Raw genomic sequence first — 14,888 nt, 5'->3', positions numbered from 1 at the left:
AAGTCACTTTGGCACCTGGAATCAAACTAAAGCAATACACTTGATAAAAGATGAGGCACTACCTTTTCAGTTTTCAGTAACTTCACTCTAAATTGAGATTTTTAAGTAAAAAAGAATTAAAAAAATTTACTATCAACCTATGAATAAACTAGAAGATGAGAAATAACTACCTACACAACTATGTTGAATACTTTATACATATTTTATTCTGCTTAAATTATAAATTCAATCACCACTCAGATTACAAAACTGACCATATACATACATACAGACAAAACTGCTGCCAGAAACCAGACTCTGATGGCTTGTATCTATAATCCTAGCTACTTGGGAGGTTGAGATTGGGAGGACTGCAGTTCTAGGTCAGTCTAGGTAAAAAAGTTCATGAGATCCCATCTGAACAGAAAAAAGTTGGACATTATGGCATGTGTCTATCATCCCAGCTATAGTGGGAAGCATAAAATAAGAGGATAACAGTTCAGGCTGGCCTAGGCAAAAAGTGAGACCCTATCTCCAAAATAACCAGAGCAAAAAGGGCTGGCAGCTTGGCTCAAGCAGCAGAGTACCTGCCTAGCAATTGTGAAGCCCTGAGTTCAGACTTCAGTACCACCAAAAAAAAAAATTAGGTGACACCTAAAGCATGCCAAGCAAGCTTTGGTGGCCTTTCTTTCTGCAGGTTCTATGGCACTTCCTTGACACAACCAATATAATTTGTACATGTCTGCTGCATACATCGCAGACCTATGGTTGGCCCCGAGAGCAGGAATTCTAAGTATGTCCAGCATTTCCAACAGCACCTCATGCAAAGTGTTCTTTAGAATTGCTCAGAAAAGAGTTAATATAGATAGAATGCTGAGCCCACTACCGTTAGAAAAGCTTGCTGACAAGTTGAGCCTTGGTGGCTAATATGGCTTGGGTATGAAGTGCCTCCCACCCCAAAAGACCCCAGACTGTTGAAGACTTGGTCCCCAGCTGGTAGCACTACTGAGAGGTGATTGGATTATGAGGGTGATAACTTGATCAATGGATTAATCCTCTGATGAGTTCACAGCTGAACTCACCTCTATTCAGAGGTGGGGCCTATCTGGAGGAAGTGGGCTACTAGAGGGGTGGCTTTAAAGGGTACTTCTTGTCCCTGAACCCTTCCTCTCTCTGCTTCCTGGCCACCATCAGGTGAGCAGCTTTACCCTACCACATGCTCCTCAAAGTGATGGTCTGTCTCACCACAGCCTAAAAGCAATGGAGCCAGCCAACCTCAGAAACCAAAAACTAAATCCTTCCTCCTTGTTTCTCTCAAGGGCTTTGTCACAGCAATAAAAACTAATACAAGGGCATCTGGGACTGGGAACCTCAGAAGAGCTCCACCAGCTAGTGATCAGAGTGACTTGTGTCTAACCTTCCCTAACACTGTGGTTCCAAATGAACACCTTCTTTCTTTCTGGAAGCCTGGAATTGTGGCAAAATATGCTGTACATGGCCGGGCGCCAGTGGCTCATGCCTGTAATCCTAGCTACTCAGGAGGCAGAGATTAGGAGGATCGAAGTTCGAAGCCAGCCTGGGTAAATAGTTCTACAAGACCCTATCTCAAAAAACCCTTCACAAAATAGGGCTGGTGGAGTAGCTCAAGGTGAAGGCTATGAGTTCAAGCCCCAGTACCACAAAAAAAAAAAAAAGATGCTGTACATGACCAACCCCAATGAAAACCCTGGGTGCTGAGTCTTTAATGAGTTTCCCTGTGAGAATGCACTTCACACATGCTGTCACATTCAATGCTGGAATAATTATGTCTGTGTGATTCCACTAGGAGAAGACCCTTCAAGTTTTATGCCTAGAGTCCTCTATCCTTCACCACATGCACCTTTCCCCTATGCTGATTTTGTCTTATATGCTCTGGCTGCAATAAATCACAACTTTGAGTCCACCTAGGAGGTCACCAAACCTGGAGGTAGTCTTGGAGACCAATACACAACAGTAAGTAAATACATGTGATAACTCCCAAATTTATATCCCCAGGAATTACTGAGCTTCAGACTATTGTACCTATCTGTCTATCTGGCATCACCCTTGGAATATCTACTTGTCATCTCACACTAAACATGGCCAAGGCAAAATTCATTTCACCAATCCTAAACTCAGTAAAGAGCACCATCAGCCACCCACTTACATCAAAAACCTCTGACTCTCCTTTCCTCACTACTACCTCCCACTGAACTCTGATACATTCTATCAGTTTTATATGGGAGAAAAATCCATCTAAAACATAAGCATTCAATCACTGAAAACGGTCTACTCATTGCTTCTGAGTCCTAACCAATGTCGTCTTAGCCGACACTATAGCAATACCCTCCAAACTCATGTCTCCTTTGGTCTTCACAACAAGCCACTTTTAAAGACGGATCTTTTTTAAAAATGTATGTTGTTGGGCTGGTGGCATGGCTCAAGCAGTAGAGTGCCTGCCTAGCTAGCATGAAGCCCTGAGTTCAAACTCCAATACTACCCAAAATAAAAAAAATTAAAATGTTAGCATATATAATTCCCAGCTTAAAACTCTTCGTATCAATGAAGATTTTTATTCTGATATCCCATCAGAATAAAATCCTAACTCTCTCCCAAGGGTTAAAAAGTGTTTGTAACTACTACCTGTCTCTCTGATCTCTCTGGGTACCACTTCTTCCTTTGCTTGCTATGTTGAACCACGATAGCTTTCATTGTTTCTCATAAAACGCCACAATTATTAGGTTCTTAATAGCTGTTTCTACTTTGCACAGTGACCTCAAATGTCATTTCCTTAGAGGGGCCTCAACCACACTACCTAGAAGAGATCCCACTCTAGAGGGCCATTCTATTTTATTATGGCCATATCATCACTCTCTCAAAGTGTCTTGTTCATTTCACTGTTCTTGCCTTCCTTGTTCCCTGCCCCTAGTGTCTGGATCAGTACTTATTATATAGAAGGCACTCGAATATAGGTTGAATGAAAACAAGGCAGCTGTATAGACAAGAAGTTCCCAGTCTGGCTCAATCTGCTACTCAAATCAAACCTACCCTATGAAATGGCAGCTGTCTGAACTGAGAGATTTTTGTCTGGGGTTGGGGATAAGGAATTATCGTAAACATATTGTTAATCAATTTGGTCAATAATAATGGACCAACCACTCTTGTTCATTAGTTGGCAACAGAAAAAGCACAGAGACAGCATATGTTAAGCTACCCTGTGTAAGTCAGAATTGAAGTAGTTGTTGAACTTTCTGTTCTAATAATGGGGTGAGGGAAAGGAGCATGGAAACCTGAACTTCCTGAATATAATGCCCAAACAGAACCTTAAAAGAACTAGAAAGGAATTAGGGATATCTTTTTACTGAGAGAGATCAAGCCAAAATCTTTCACAATGCCTTCTGTGCAGGTTTTTGTTTGTTTTGTTTTATTACTGTTGTTGTTATTGTTTTTGGTGACAAGGTCTCACTTATGTAGTCCAGGCTGACCTTGACTTGCAATCCTCCTGCCCCAGCCTCCTGAGTGCTGGAACTCAGTAATAGGCATGTATTACTATGCCTGGCTTCTGAATACGTTTTGCTTTTCCTAAGTAGAAGAGGAATTTTTTTTTCTTTTGAGGTTCTAGGGCTTGAACCCAGGGCCTGTGCATGCTAGGTAAGTGCTTTGAATCCTGGTATTGCCTTCCCCCATCCTCCTAGCCCTTTCTACTTATCCTTTTTCGGTTTCAGGACAGTTAGAGATTACTGATCAATTTTTAAATAAAACTGTTTGCTTATTACCTATTTAGGAAACAATTCCAGCCAATTCCCTATGCCAAATATTTTCCTCAATTAGTCAATATTAATTAATTTAACAGAATTCCTATTCTGTGCCAGGGCAGACCACAATGCTGATATTGTACACCAAGGCTATCCAAATGGTACTCACTATAGGTATATAACCCAGGAGCTTTCTGACAGATATTGCACTAGGTCTCTGGTATATAGCAAAGAACAACAAAAAATGGTTCTTCCCTTCACGGAGCTTATACTCTACTATATCACAATGAGTGAACAATGTGAATCAGGCATTTTATTGTGTAGTTTTCAATTTATTTAGCTTCACAATAACTCTATGGTGAGAAAGCTGGCATCACCCCTTTTAACTAATTAGAAAACTTGGGCCCAAAAAAAGTTAAGTAGCACATCTAAGGCCACTCAGACAGTGTTTGAGACAGAGCTAGTATCTTAAAAAATTGTGAACTAAATCTCATCAAAACAAGAAACCCCATTCGCATTTTCAGAGAGCTACTCTAGTAATTGGTTCTAAGTTTAATCTGTTTGGAGGATCAGTAATTTTTTCAAGTTAATAACACATTCTGTTTCTTCAGTATCCGTGCTCATCAAAAGAAGAGCCAGCTACATAGGCAACAAACAAAAATATTTTTCCATCTTTAGGAAGCTAGATGTGATTTCTTTATTCTGGATTTCTAATTCTATTCCTTTAAACTTTTCAAATCTTTCAAGGAACACTAGACTTAATTTCATATTTAAGGCCTTTCACTTATGCCTTAGACCCTAAAACAATTTTTAACCCATTGGTCTTTTTCACCTTTCCCAGTCTCCTTTTGCAAAGATATGCATATATGTTTATTTATAAACCTAACCATCTACTAAAAAATAGTTTTCCTTGCTCTTCCTGGGACCTTAAAGAAAAGTATTGTTTTAAAATAAATAAAAATAATTTATAAAACTTTTAAGACAATGTATGCTTTCTATATTAGCTGTATGCATGTTCTATACCCCAGTCCTCTCTGCAACAAAACACAACAGTAGCAGTTTTAATACAAAAGTAGAACATCTACTTTTCCACACTAATAATTAATTTTTTGCAGTTACAGTAGTGACTATTATTTTTAGTAAACTAGACATCTAAACATTCAGAAAAAAGTAAACAAGGAGGCATAAGTAACTAATTTTTGCTACTGAAGATATGTTACTAAAAGGTTCCTCTCTACTGCTTAGCTTTGTTTTTTTATCGTAAGCTAATGAGACAACTCAGCCAAACCAAGAAAAATACTATGCTCAAGAAATAAATTCAATAAATGAAAAGAGGGAAAAGATGTATTTCCAGTGCTAGGCTGAATCTCTTTAATGCATCAAAATATTTCTGTGTCTGAGATAGTTCTTACGGGCCAAGTAAAACATAAAGCTACTATTTGGCCTCCACAACACCCTATAAAGTACAAAGCTGTAAACTTACAAAGACTATCACAAAAAAAGGGAAAGAACAGGTAGGAAAGTCAATGCATCTGAAAACAAAAAAAAAAGACAACATACCTGGCAACATGAGAAAAAGCATCCACAAGGACAGATTCAAATTCTCTAGTGAACTCAGGTCCTTTCCTTTTACTGTTTTGGATGACATCATTCGCTAAGTACAGAAACGTAAGCTTTCTATTTGATTTGGCTGAAAAAAAAAAGACAATTTAACTTACACCAAAGAAATTCTTAATTCACAATTCTTATGCCCTAGGATACACCTGAAGAACATTAAGATGAGCATGATTTAAGGCTGTGCTCAAGTACACAATGCTAAACAAAACAACCACTACAGCAAGGAAACTCCCAGAGGTCTCTGATATAACAGGTTTGGGAATACAATTTCGGAGGGAGAAAAAAAAGAATAGGTTAGTTTCACTTCTGTTATTTTAACTAGGGAAATTAATTGACAGTAAAAATGAAGATAATCCAAAGACAATTCCTAAAGAATAACAATCAATACTAATGTTAAAACCAAAGCTTTCACTTATTCTATTGCAAAAATGAATACTTCGAATTCATCCTTAATTATTAAATATTCCAGAATAAAGAGTTAGGTTTCAATTTTAAAGTAGATTCTTATAATTTATACTCCTAAACTGAGATTTTCTCTTTTGCATTCCAATAACCACAGTCAGTCAATGATATCAACACTACAATCAATCCTGAGAATCTCTAGATGCACCAATGGATGTTTATCTCAAATACAAATATGCATTAATGCTATACTATTATTGAAAATTTATACACATCTGAAATCTGGATATGCAAAATTATGGCTCCCACAAAAACCGTAATTCTTCTGTTACATATACAAAATGTACTATTTCCTATTACTCTATATGGTATCATATATTAAGCCATAAAAACCTCATGCAATATGTCTGAGTTACAGTTGGTTGGGGAACATTACTGAATTTCCTGACTTCTACGCCCATAACTTCTCAACTGTAAAGTTCTATCACTACCATTTTTGGCCCCAGTTTTCTTTTAAAAAAAATAAATATGAGCATAATTAGGTATTTCAAAATACTAAGTTTTCTCCCATTCTGAAGTATCTGAAACTCAAGTAAGCTTTATGCCAACTTTTACACACCTGAATAACTAGTCCTACTGTTAGAAACCACTTCTGTTTCTTCTGAAATGCACACAGCATGTATTAAGTTCCGACACAGCAGGCATAAGATCTAACATTTTAAAATGCAGCTATAGGAGAATAATCTATGCTAAAAACAAGATTTTAAAAGTACATTACAGTTTTAACTGATATCTTAAAATGCTCATAAAATTAAATATGGATATCTTGAATTGTACTAACCTTCTGGTAATAACCTAGTTTAGATGGCCAACTGATGAGAATATTGGAACCTGGAGCTATCTTTAACTGTTCTAATTATCACTCAGAAGCAGGACAAAAGTGTCAATAGTTACAATATCCTACTGCTGTTACAAAGGTATGATTATGGCAAAAGACTTTTTTTTCTTTTTTAAAGCAAACCTTGTTCTTTGAAGTCATAGTAAGTGAAGCCACCAAGTCTATATAATGTTATGAAAGCAGATTCAAAGGTAAAACAACTTCAACAAACCAAATTTGACTAAGTGGAGTTTTAGAAATTCCATATCCTTTGTGTTAAAATATCTAGAATTCATATTGTAAAATGTCAGTTTGGACATTCAAGACATCAGTTTGGACAATACATCTTTCAGTATCGTAAATATGGTATCTGAGAGGCTAGACAGCCATGGTCTTCACTATCTACCATGCCTACTACTGATCATCACTGCCAAACTGAACAATAGGGTTTATCTAGGCTCAAACTGTCTCCCTCCACATTCAGCATCCTCAACAGTCTATGTATGCACCCTGTGTGTAAAAATAATATGAAAAAGCCCTAGAACACTGAAACACACACAGTCAACAATATACACAACACATATATATCCCTCTCCCCCAACCCTGGGTGACAATATGACAAAATAGATTCTTCCACTCCCTACTAAGCCCATTCCAAACTGGTAGAACTAATTGTTAAGCAAAATTTAATCAACTGGCTAATCAAATTGTCACTTGTTTGGCTGGTTTTGAAAATCTAGAGAAAGTGTAAAAAGTAATTTTGGAAAAATTACTAAATGTAAAATTACTAAAATGTCACATTTAGGCCACAACTCAAAACACCACTAAAAGTGTAGTTATCTAGGAGTATCCCCCCACCAACTTTGGCAGTACTAACGTTCGAACTTAGGACTTCATGCTTGGTAGGTAGGCACTCTACCACTTGTGCCATGTCTCCAGCCCCTATCTAGGAGTCTTTACTCCCATTTCCTATGTGGGGAGCAGGAAATGTTTCTCCTTTTTTCCTCCTACTTCTCCCTACTTTATTCTGTTATACTAAAATAAATCCTCGTTAAAATTGCCAAAAGAACTAGTTATCTAGGGCTGCCAGTATGACCTAATTGGTAGAGCACCTGCCTAGCAAGCACAAGGCCCTGAGTTCAAACTCTACCAAAAAAAAAAAAAGTCATCTAAGGGAATTGCATACCAAAGTACTCCATGAAGGGGAATTCTACTCAACCCCTAAAGAATAAATTAAGAATAATTCCTAGAAAATAACACATCAGGAACAAAAGAAGTAGTATTTAAGTGAGAAAAACTAATTTCTGTAAATCTCAAAAACACTTTGATGGCTATTCAGAGACAGTGTATGAATATCTTAGATAGGAAAAATGACTTTACCATAGATACAAATGTCTGCTTTTAAAGACTCAGGGTGGGTTAGAACCTAAGGGGCACGAAATCCTTTTCCACTTTAGTGTGGGGCACTTTCAATTCATGAGAGAAGTGGGTATCAGAGGTTCTGCAGTGGTCAGTATGGAAGCTATTGGCCACAAGTGGCTATTGAATACTTCACTCAGGCTACTGAAACTTGCTAACTGAATTTGCAATTGTGTTTACTTCAAATTTTAGTTCTTTAGCCATGCATTCTAGGTGCTCAATAGCCACATGCAGCAAGTAGCTACCTTGTTGGAAAGCAGATATAAAACACTGAAATTGTCACAGAAAGTCGGATTACATAGTGCTGTTTAAATTCTTTACTTGACCATAAAAATCATATCAGAGAACACAACTTAACTCCTAAACTACATATATATTTTGGGGGGGGAGGGGAGGAGGCAGCACTGGGGTTTGAACTCAGGGCCTCATGCTTGCTAGGCAGGCATTCTTACTGCTTGAGCCACTCCACCAGCCCTTTCTTGTGCCAGGTTTTTTGAAGACAGGTCTTAGCTGGGCAAGTGGCTGAAGTGGTAGAGTGCCTGCCTAGTAAGCATGAGGTACTGAGTTCAAACCCCTCTACCTCCAAAAACATAATGCTATAAACTTTCATACTTAAAAATGAAGACAGGTCTTGAGAATTGTTTGCCCCAACCAAGATCCTCCTGAGCAGCTAGGATTACAGGCATGAGCCAGCGCCAGGCTCTAAACTATTTTTCAGCATGTGATAGGCACTACTAATGCTGTTGCTTTACAGAGAAATCAGAAGACCAAACTTGTTCCAAAACACAATCTAATGGAAAAGGTATAAGAAAGAACAGAGAAAATGCTCAGCTGGTGTGCTATGGTAGAAGGCAGGAATTAATTCCAATAAAGCAAAGCATGATGGGTTTGGTTTGAATTAGATGACCACCTTCACTTAGTAAGTGCACTGAAGCACTGGATACCTGAAAAAACACAAGTTTTGCAAACAGTCTGGCCCAGATCCCAGCAATACACCCCTGAACAAGCCACTTTATCTTACTATATCTTTATCTTCTCTATAAAATGAGGATAATAATACTGGCCTACTTACAACATAAGTCTCTATCATTAGGGATAAAAGAACTTCATCAGTGAACGGACTCTCTAAATTGTTACGGTTTCATATGCAAAGAGAGTGAAGTGAGCAATCAAGAAAGCTTCATAAAAGTGACATTTGAGATGGACTTTGACAATTTCACGATGATCAAAGAGATCCTACCAGAGAGGATTCTGCAGAGGCAACTGGCATTCTTTTACATACACCAACAGATGTTAGAAATATCTGAGTGGCACAGTGTAATACACAGAGGTGGCTCTGGGATCCCCAGGCTCTCTCCACCTCTCAACTGCCCAAAGGACCAAATCTCTATCTTAGTACAGCATGTCATATATCAGGATACTCGGCTAGAGAGCTGGGTCTCCTGGAATTTGGTGTCTATGTAGCCTGAGCAACAGTCCAAAGGCCTTGCAAATCCTACTTAGCCACTTCAGGTTCCTCACTATAAACCAGGGTGACATCACAGATAGAGAACATGTATGAAGTCACTTCCCACTGCACACAGGGTGTCCAGAACAGCTTTGAGCTTATTTTCTTCAGCCTTCTGCTATGGAACTCACAGCAGTTAAGCACCCACCTTACCCCGCCCAGCTGTAAGCAACTCCAAGGCAAAGACCAAGCCTCACACTGAGCAATCAGGATAATCCCATCTCATCATGATTTAGTGTGCCTCACAGCATGGGAAAATCTTCATTTGGATTATCCTGTTTACTTCTCACCACAATTTGTATTTATCTGAGCCTCAGGTTTTCCCCACCTGCAAAGTTCCTACTTCAAAAGGCTCTGCCAAGTTAAGAAATAACAACGTATGTAAAGACATTGATCGGCACCCCACCTGGCACACAATAAAGGCACAGTAAAATACCAGTTATCATTATCTCCATTTTATACACAAGGAAACTAAGGGAAAGCCAGGTGACAGTTGCTGGAGTCAGTAAGTGGCAAAGTCAGGCTTAATTTCCAGTAAGCAACTTGTTATTAAGTGCCCAATACCGTGCTGAGCACCAAAAGGCTTAGCTCCATGAATGCCTGATCCCAAGTACAGCCTGAAATCAATGGAAGGTGCAGATGGGCTCCCAATTCACAAGCCTGTTCTGAGTTCGAGGATACACACAGACTAAATATAGCAACTGGCGCGGAGTAAAGGCTTTGTAGGTAGCTCTCCTTGTGTCCGTTGGACAGCAGTGAAAACAGAGGCCCGGAGAGAAGAAACCAGCCTGTTATCACTCAACTAGTAAGTGGCTGAGCCAGACATATCCAGGCTGTCTGACCAGAGATCCCCGGCTCTTCCTCCAAATGCCCAGCACACAACAGGTAACAGGACGCTGAATGCAGCTGAGGCAACAACAGCTCCAGGTGTCAGGAGGAAGCGCCGGGGAAAGGCAGTTTTGATAGCTGGCAGTCTGGGCACCTGAGCCCTGGTCCCTAGAACCTCAGACAAGCACCTTATTTATACCTTCCGGGCCTCAGTTTCCCTCTCCAAGAAACGGGGATCACACTGTCTCCAATTTCAGAAGCGCGATCGGAGACCCACACCTGAAAAAAGCAAGGCTCAGTTAAGAAGCTAGAGGGACCTGGATAGCGGTGGGGGAGGGCGACCACGGGAGGGTCCCGGGGAGAGCGGGGGTGTTTACCTTTGCGGAGCTCGCGGTGCCACACCGACACGATGGGTCCCGCGTGCTTGCGGTGGTGGATGAGCCACAGGGACAGGGTCTGCACGCTCTGTTGAGAGTTGCTCAGCTCCGAGAGCTTCTTCTCCAGCGCCGACTCCGAGAAGGAAGACATAGTGGCGGCGGTGAGGCCCGGCAGGGAGCGGCCTGGGCCGCCCAGTGCAAAGGGAAGAGCGACCGCACAGGGTCCGGGCCTCACCTGACAGACTGCGGGACTCTTTGACGACTGACAGACAGCCAGGGGTGCAAGGAGGGGGAGGGGATGGGTCTCCGCAGTAACAGCCGCCCGCGCCGCCGCCACAAGATGGCCACCCGACCTATCACCCCGCCGCGAGTGAGGTCAAAGGGCAAGGGCTAGAGTAGCTGCGCACCGAAAGACCTCGGAGCTGTAGTAAAACGTTCCTTTAGAGGCAGCGGCCTCTCTGGGCCCCCCTCAGGCCACTTCAACACAGACAAACCAGGGAAACGAGCCCAATTCCTCGGGCCCTAGAAGGCTCTTTGACCGCTCGTGCCCGCACGCCGGCGCAGTAAGCCTCACCGGAACCCTTTCTCCCGCTCCAGCAGAACTTTTCTGGCGCGGTACGGCGCGCCATTTAGCGCGTCACTTCCGGCGGGGCGCCGGAGGCGGGAGAGTAAGGGAAAAGCTGGAAGACGAGGTAAGGGAAGAGTGGCGGGAGCTGGAGGGAGCACAGCTGCCGAAAGCTCTTAGAGGGGGATCCTGAGCGGACCCCGAGGCTGAGAGATCATTACCTGGGTAAGGGAGGGGGGCCTCCTCCCTCACCTGGCAGGCCCCAGGCTGCACTATTTCTCCATACGTGTCCTGCTCCCTGGTCGCCCCTCCAGAAAGCTGCTTTTTGGTTCTTTCAAGACACCCACGTGCCTTTTTCGCGCCTCCACGCCTGGGCTCTTGCGCTCTCTGAAAAAATGACGCCCTTTTCTCACCTGGTGAGCTTCTTTAAGGGGCATTCTGACATTTAGTCTGACAGGGCCGCCGCATGAAACAGCCTTGTTGCCTTCTGCTCTTAATTGGTTGCTTCACAAAGGGAATTGTCCTCTCATGCCCTCTATCTTGCCCTCCGAAAGCTTCCGTGGACGTCGCTTAGGAAACTTTTTTTTGAGGTTCTTTTTTAAAAGTTTTAAATTCCATTTATCAAGTCAATAGAGAAATTCTCTAACTGCTGTGGGAGTGGTGGTAGAGAGTTCACATTTTTCATAGACATAACAGAATTTTAAAATTTCATGATCGCTGTTGAACTTAGTTGTGTGCCCACCCCACTTTAGGAGACACTCTTCTAATCGATGCCTGTTTTTGTTCTCATTGCACTGAATTGTAGTTACATGTTTTTACCTTTTGTCTAGAGTAGAATCATAATCATAGCAAACAAAAGTTGTTGTGTGCTAGACACTGTTTTCACATAGTAACTCATTTAATCCTCACAACGAAGCTATAAAGTGATTATTATATTCTCTCCACTTAACAAATTAGGAAACTGAAGGTCAGAGAGTAACCTCCGACTTAACAGTGATCACATAACTATCAAGATCACATAGCTAAGGTTCAATAGAAAAGACTGCATCTCAGCATCTTTTTGACCCCAGCACCTTATTCGTAGCTGTTTGAGAGAATTAGTGTTAAAATGGTGAATAGCCTCGAATCACAGTCTCTAGCTAGTCATAACTGTAAGCTTGGGCTTCTGAGTCAACATCTTTCAGTATTAACACATCTTTCAGTATTTATACCGAATAATGTGTGTTCCGCACATTGCATTTTTATTTAATCCTGTGAAGTGAGGATTGCTGTATACTTTTTTATTTAGTTATGTGGAGTGAGGATTATTATCATTGTTTGATTGATGACAAGACATAAAACATGGGTAAGTATCCAAAGTTACTTGGGTGTGTAACCAGGACATGGAAAAGCATGGATTCAGCCAAGGTTCTGATGTCTGGTTCCTAATTTTTCACTTCATTTAACAAATAATTTTTGAGCACCTATATATGAACCACTGTTGTAGGCAAATAGACAAAATATCACTATCCTTGAAAACTTCTACTGGGGAAGATAGAAAAACAGGTGTAAAAAGAGTCAGAAAGTGATAGTGCCTTGCATAAAAATCACAGAGAAGTTGGAGCTATGCTAGAGCACTTGCCTAGCATGCACAAGGCTTCTGTTCAATTCCCAGTCCTGGAAAAAAAGGGGAAAAAAATCAAAGACAGTAGAGGAGATGAAGAAGAATATATGAGTTGAGCAGATAGGAGTCTGTTATATGCTGCTCAGAGAAGGCCTCACTGAACTGAGAAGGTGACATTTGATTAGAGCCCTGAAAGAAAGGAGAGAACAAGTCATAATCTTTCCTTCCAGGAGTCAGGAAAATCAACTTCACATCACTGTTGGCATTTTTGAGGAACAGAAAGAAGTCTAGTCAGACTAGAGTGGTCTGAACCAGAAGGTTGACTAGATGAGCTCAGAAAACTAACAAGGGACCATATCACGTGGGCACTTGTGGGTAAGGGCTTGGATGTTCCTCTAAATGAAATATGAGTTCGTCAGATAGTTGGGAATGAAAGCCAAACATGTTGCTGTTATGTGAAAAATAATGAAGGTGCAAGGAAGGCAGGAAGACCAATTTGTCAACTGTGTAATAACTCAGAATTACTCAGACCAGGGTTGTGGCAGTGGAGGTGATGAGAGACAGATTCTGGGGATATTTTAGAGGAAGATATAACAGGATTTACTGACAGTTTGGATACTGGGTGTGAAAGAGAGATGAGAGTTTAGATGGCCTGAAGGGTATCAGCCTAAGCAAGCATGAGAATGGAGTTGCCACTTACTGAATTGCAGGAAGAGGAGGTTTGGATTTGGCCTTTCGAAGAGTAGTCACCACTCAGTATCCTCAGGGGTCCTCAATATCCCCATCCCCATCCCCAGATACCAAACTCCCACTGATGCACAAGTTTCATATAAAATAACACAATGTTTTCGTAGATCCTGTACACACGCTCCTGTGTAGTTTAAATCATCTGTAGGGTATTTATAATACCTAATACAATATACATGCCATAAATAGTTGTTAATGCTATATTGCTTAAGAACAATGACAAGACAAAAGTCTATATATTCAGCACAGTTGCAGATTTGGATTTTTTTTCTGCAAATGTTTTTGATCTGTGGTTAGTGGAATCTGGGGACCCTTGGATACCAAGGGCCACCTGTATAGCTAGATGTATAATCAGCAATTGGGTTTATCAGTCTGGAGTTCAAGGAAGGAATCTGACTAGAAATGTGGGAGTCATAAGGGAGAATAGGTGCAGAAAGGGACTGAGTCCTAGGACAAGTCACCTATATGTAAGGTATCAGTTTTCTCTGGCTGCTTTCAAGAATTTTTTTTTGTTGGGGGGGGTTGGTTGGTTTTTCAGAAGTTTAATGATGTATCTTGTAAATTTCTTTGTGTTTATATTATTTGCTTTTTGAATATATAGATTTATCTTTTGCCAAGTTTGGTGTGTATAATATTTGCCAGTATTATTTGAATATTTGTTCAGTCCTGCCCTCTTTGTCTTCTCCTTCTAAAAACCTTAAGTCTTTAGTGATAGTCCCACAGGTCTCTGAAGTTCTGCTCCTTATATTATTTTTTTCAGTCTGTCTTCACTGATGTTCAGATTGGGTAATTTCTATTTGTTCTGTCTTCCAGCTAACAGATGCTTTCTTCTGTTGTCTTCATTCTACTGTTGAACCCATTCACTGACTTTTTTCTTCATTATTGGATTTTCAGTTCTACAGTTCCCATTTGTTTCTTCTTTACATCTTCTACTTCTTTGCTAAGGCTTTCTATTTTGTTTGTTTGAAATATTTATTGTTCATGGAAACGTTTTAATCATGGCTGCTTGAATATTTTTATCTGATAATTGTAACTGTTGAAATTGCCTTTTTTCATTCATTTTGTGTTCTTGGGATGATGAGTCTTTTTTGTTTGTTACTAAAACCTGTACATTTTGGTGTTATGTTCTGAAACTCTGGATGGTATTTAAGTCCTTTGTTTTGGCGGGGTTTCTCTAATACCACTCCTACTCCA

General features: G+C 40.6%; 2 protein-coding genes across 7 annotated transcripts in view; one reads left to right on the top strand and one right to left on the bottom strand.

Moving 5' to 3' along the window:
• Rprd1b (regulation of nuclear pre-mRNA domain containing 1B) overlaps positions 1–11,329 on the bottom strand; it is a 52,035-nt gene extending 40,706 nt beyond the window's left edge. The window contains exons 1-2 of one of the 3 annotated variants that reach the window (XM_074074737.1): positions 10,780–11,329; positions 5,313–5,442 (exon numbers count right to left, since the gene is read on the bottom strand). In XM_074074737.1, coding sequence (XP_073930838.1) covers positions 5,313–5,442; positions 10,780–10,930 — 281 coding nt within the window. In that variant the 5' untranslated portion in view covers positions 10,931–11,329. The remainder of the gene's footprint in view (positions 1–5,312; positions 5,443–10,779) is intronic. The other 2 variants (XM_074074736.1, XM_020172496.2) reach the window with 2 other exon arrangements.
• Positions 11,330–11,350: 21 nt separating this feature from the next.
• The window catches only part of Tti1 (TELO2 interacting protein 1), a 45,128-nt gene continuing 41,590 nt past the window's right edge, over positions 11,351–14,888 (top strand). The window contains exon 1 of one of the 4 annotated variants that reach the window (XM_020172495.2): positions 11,351–11,471. The gene's annotated coding sequence lies outside the window, so the exon portion shown is untranslated. The other 3 variants (XM_020172494.2, XM_074074733.1, XM_074074735.1) reach the window with 3 other exon arrangements.

Source organism: Castor canadensis, chromosome 5 (assembly GCF_047511655.1).
Source record: "Castor canadensis chromosome 5, mCasCan1.hap1v2, whole genome shotgun sequence".
Classification (NCBI taxonomy): domain Eukaryota; kingdom Metazoa; phylum Chordata; class Mammalia; order Rodentia; family Castoridae; genus Castor; species Castor canadensis.
This window is presented reverse-complemented; position numbering and strand designations above follow the sequence as displayed.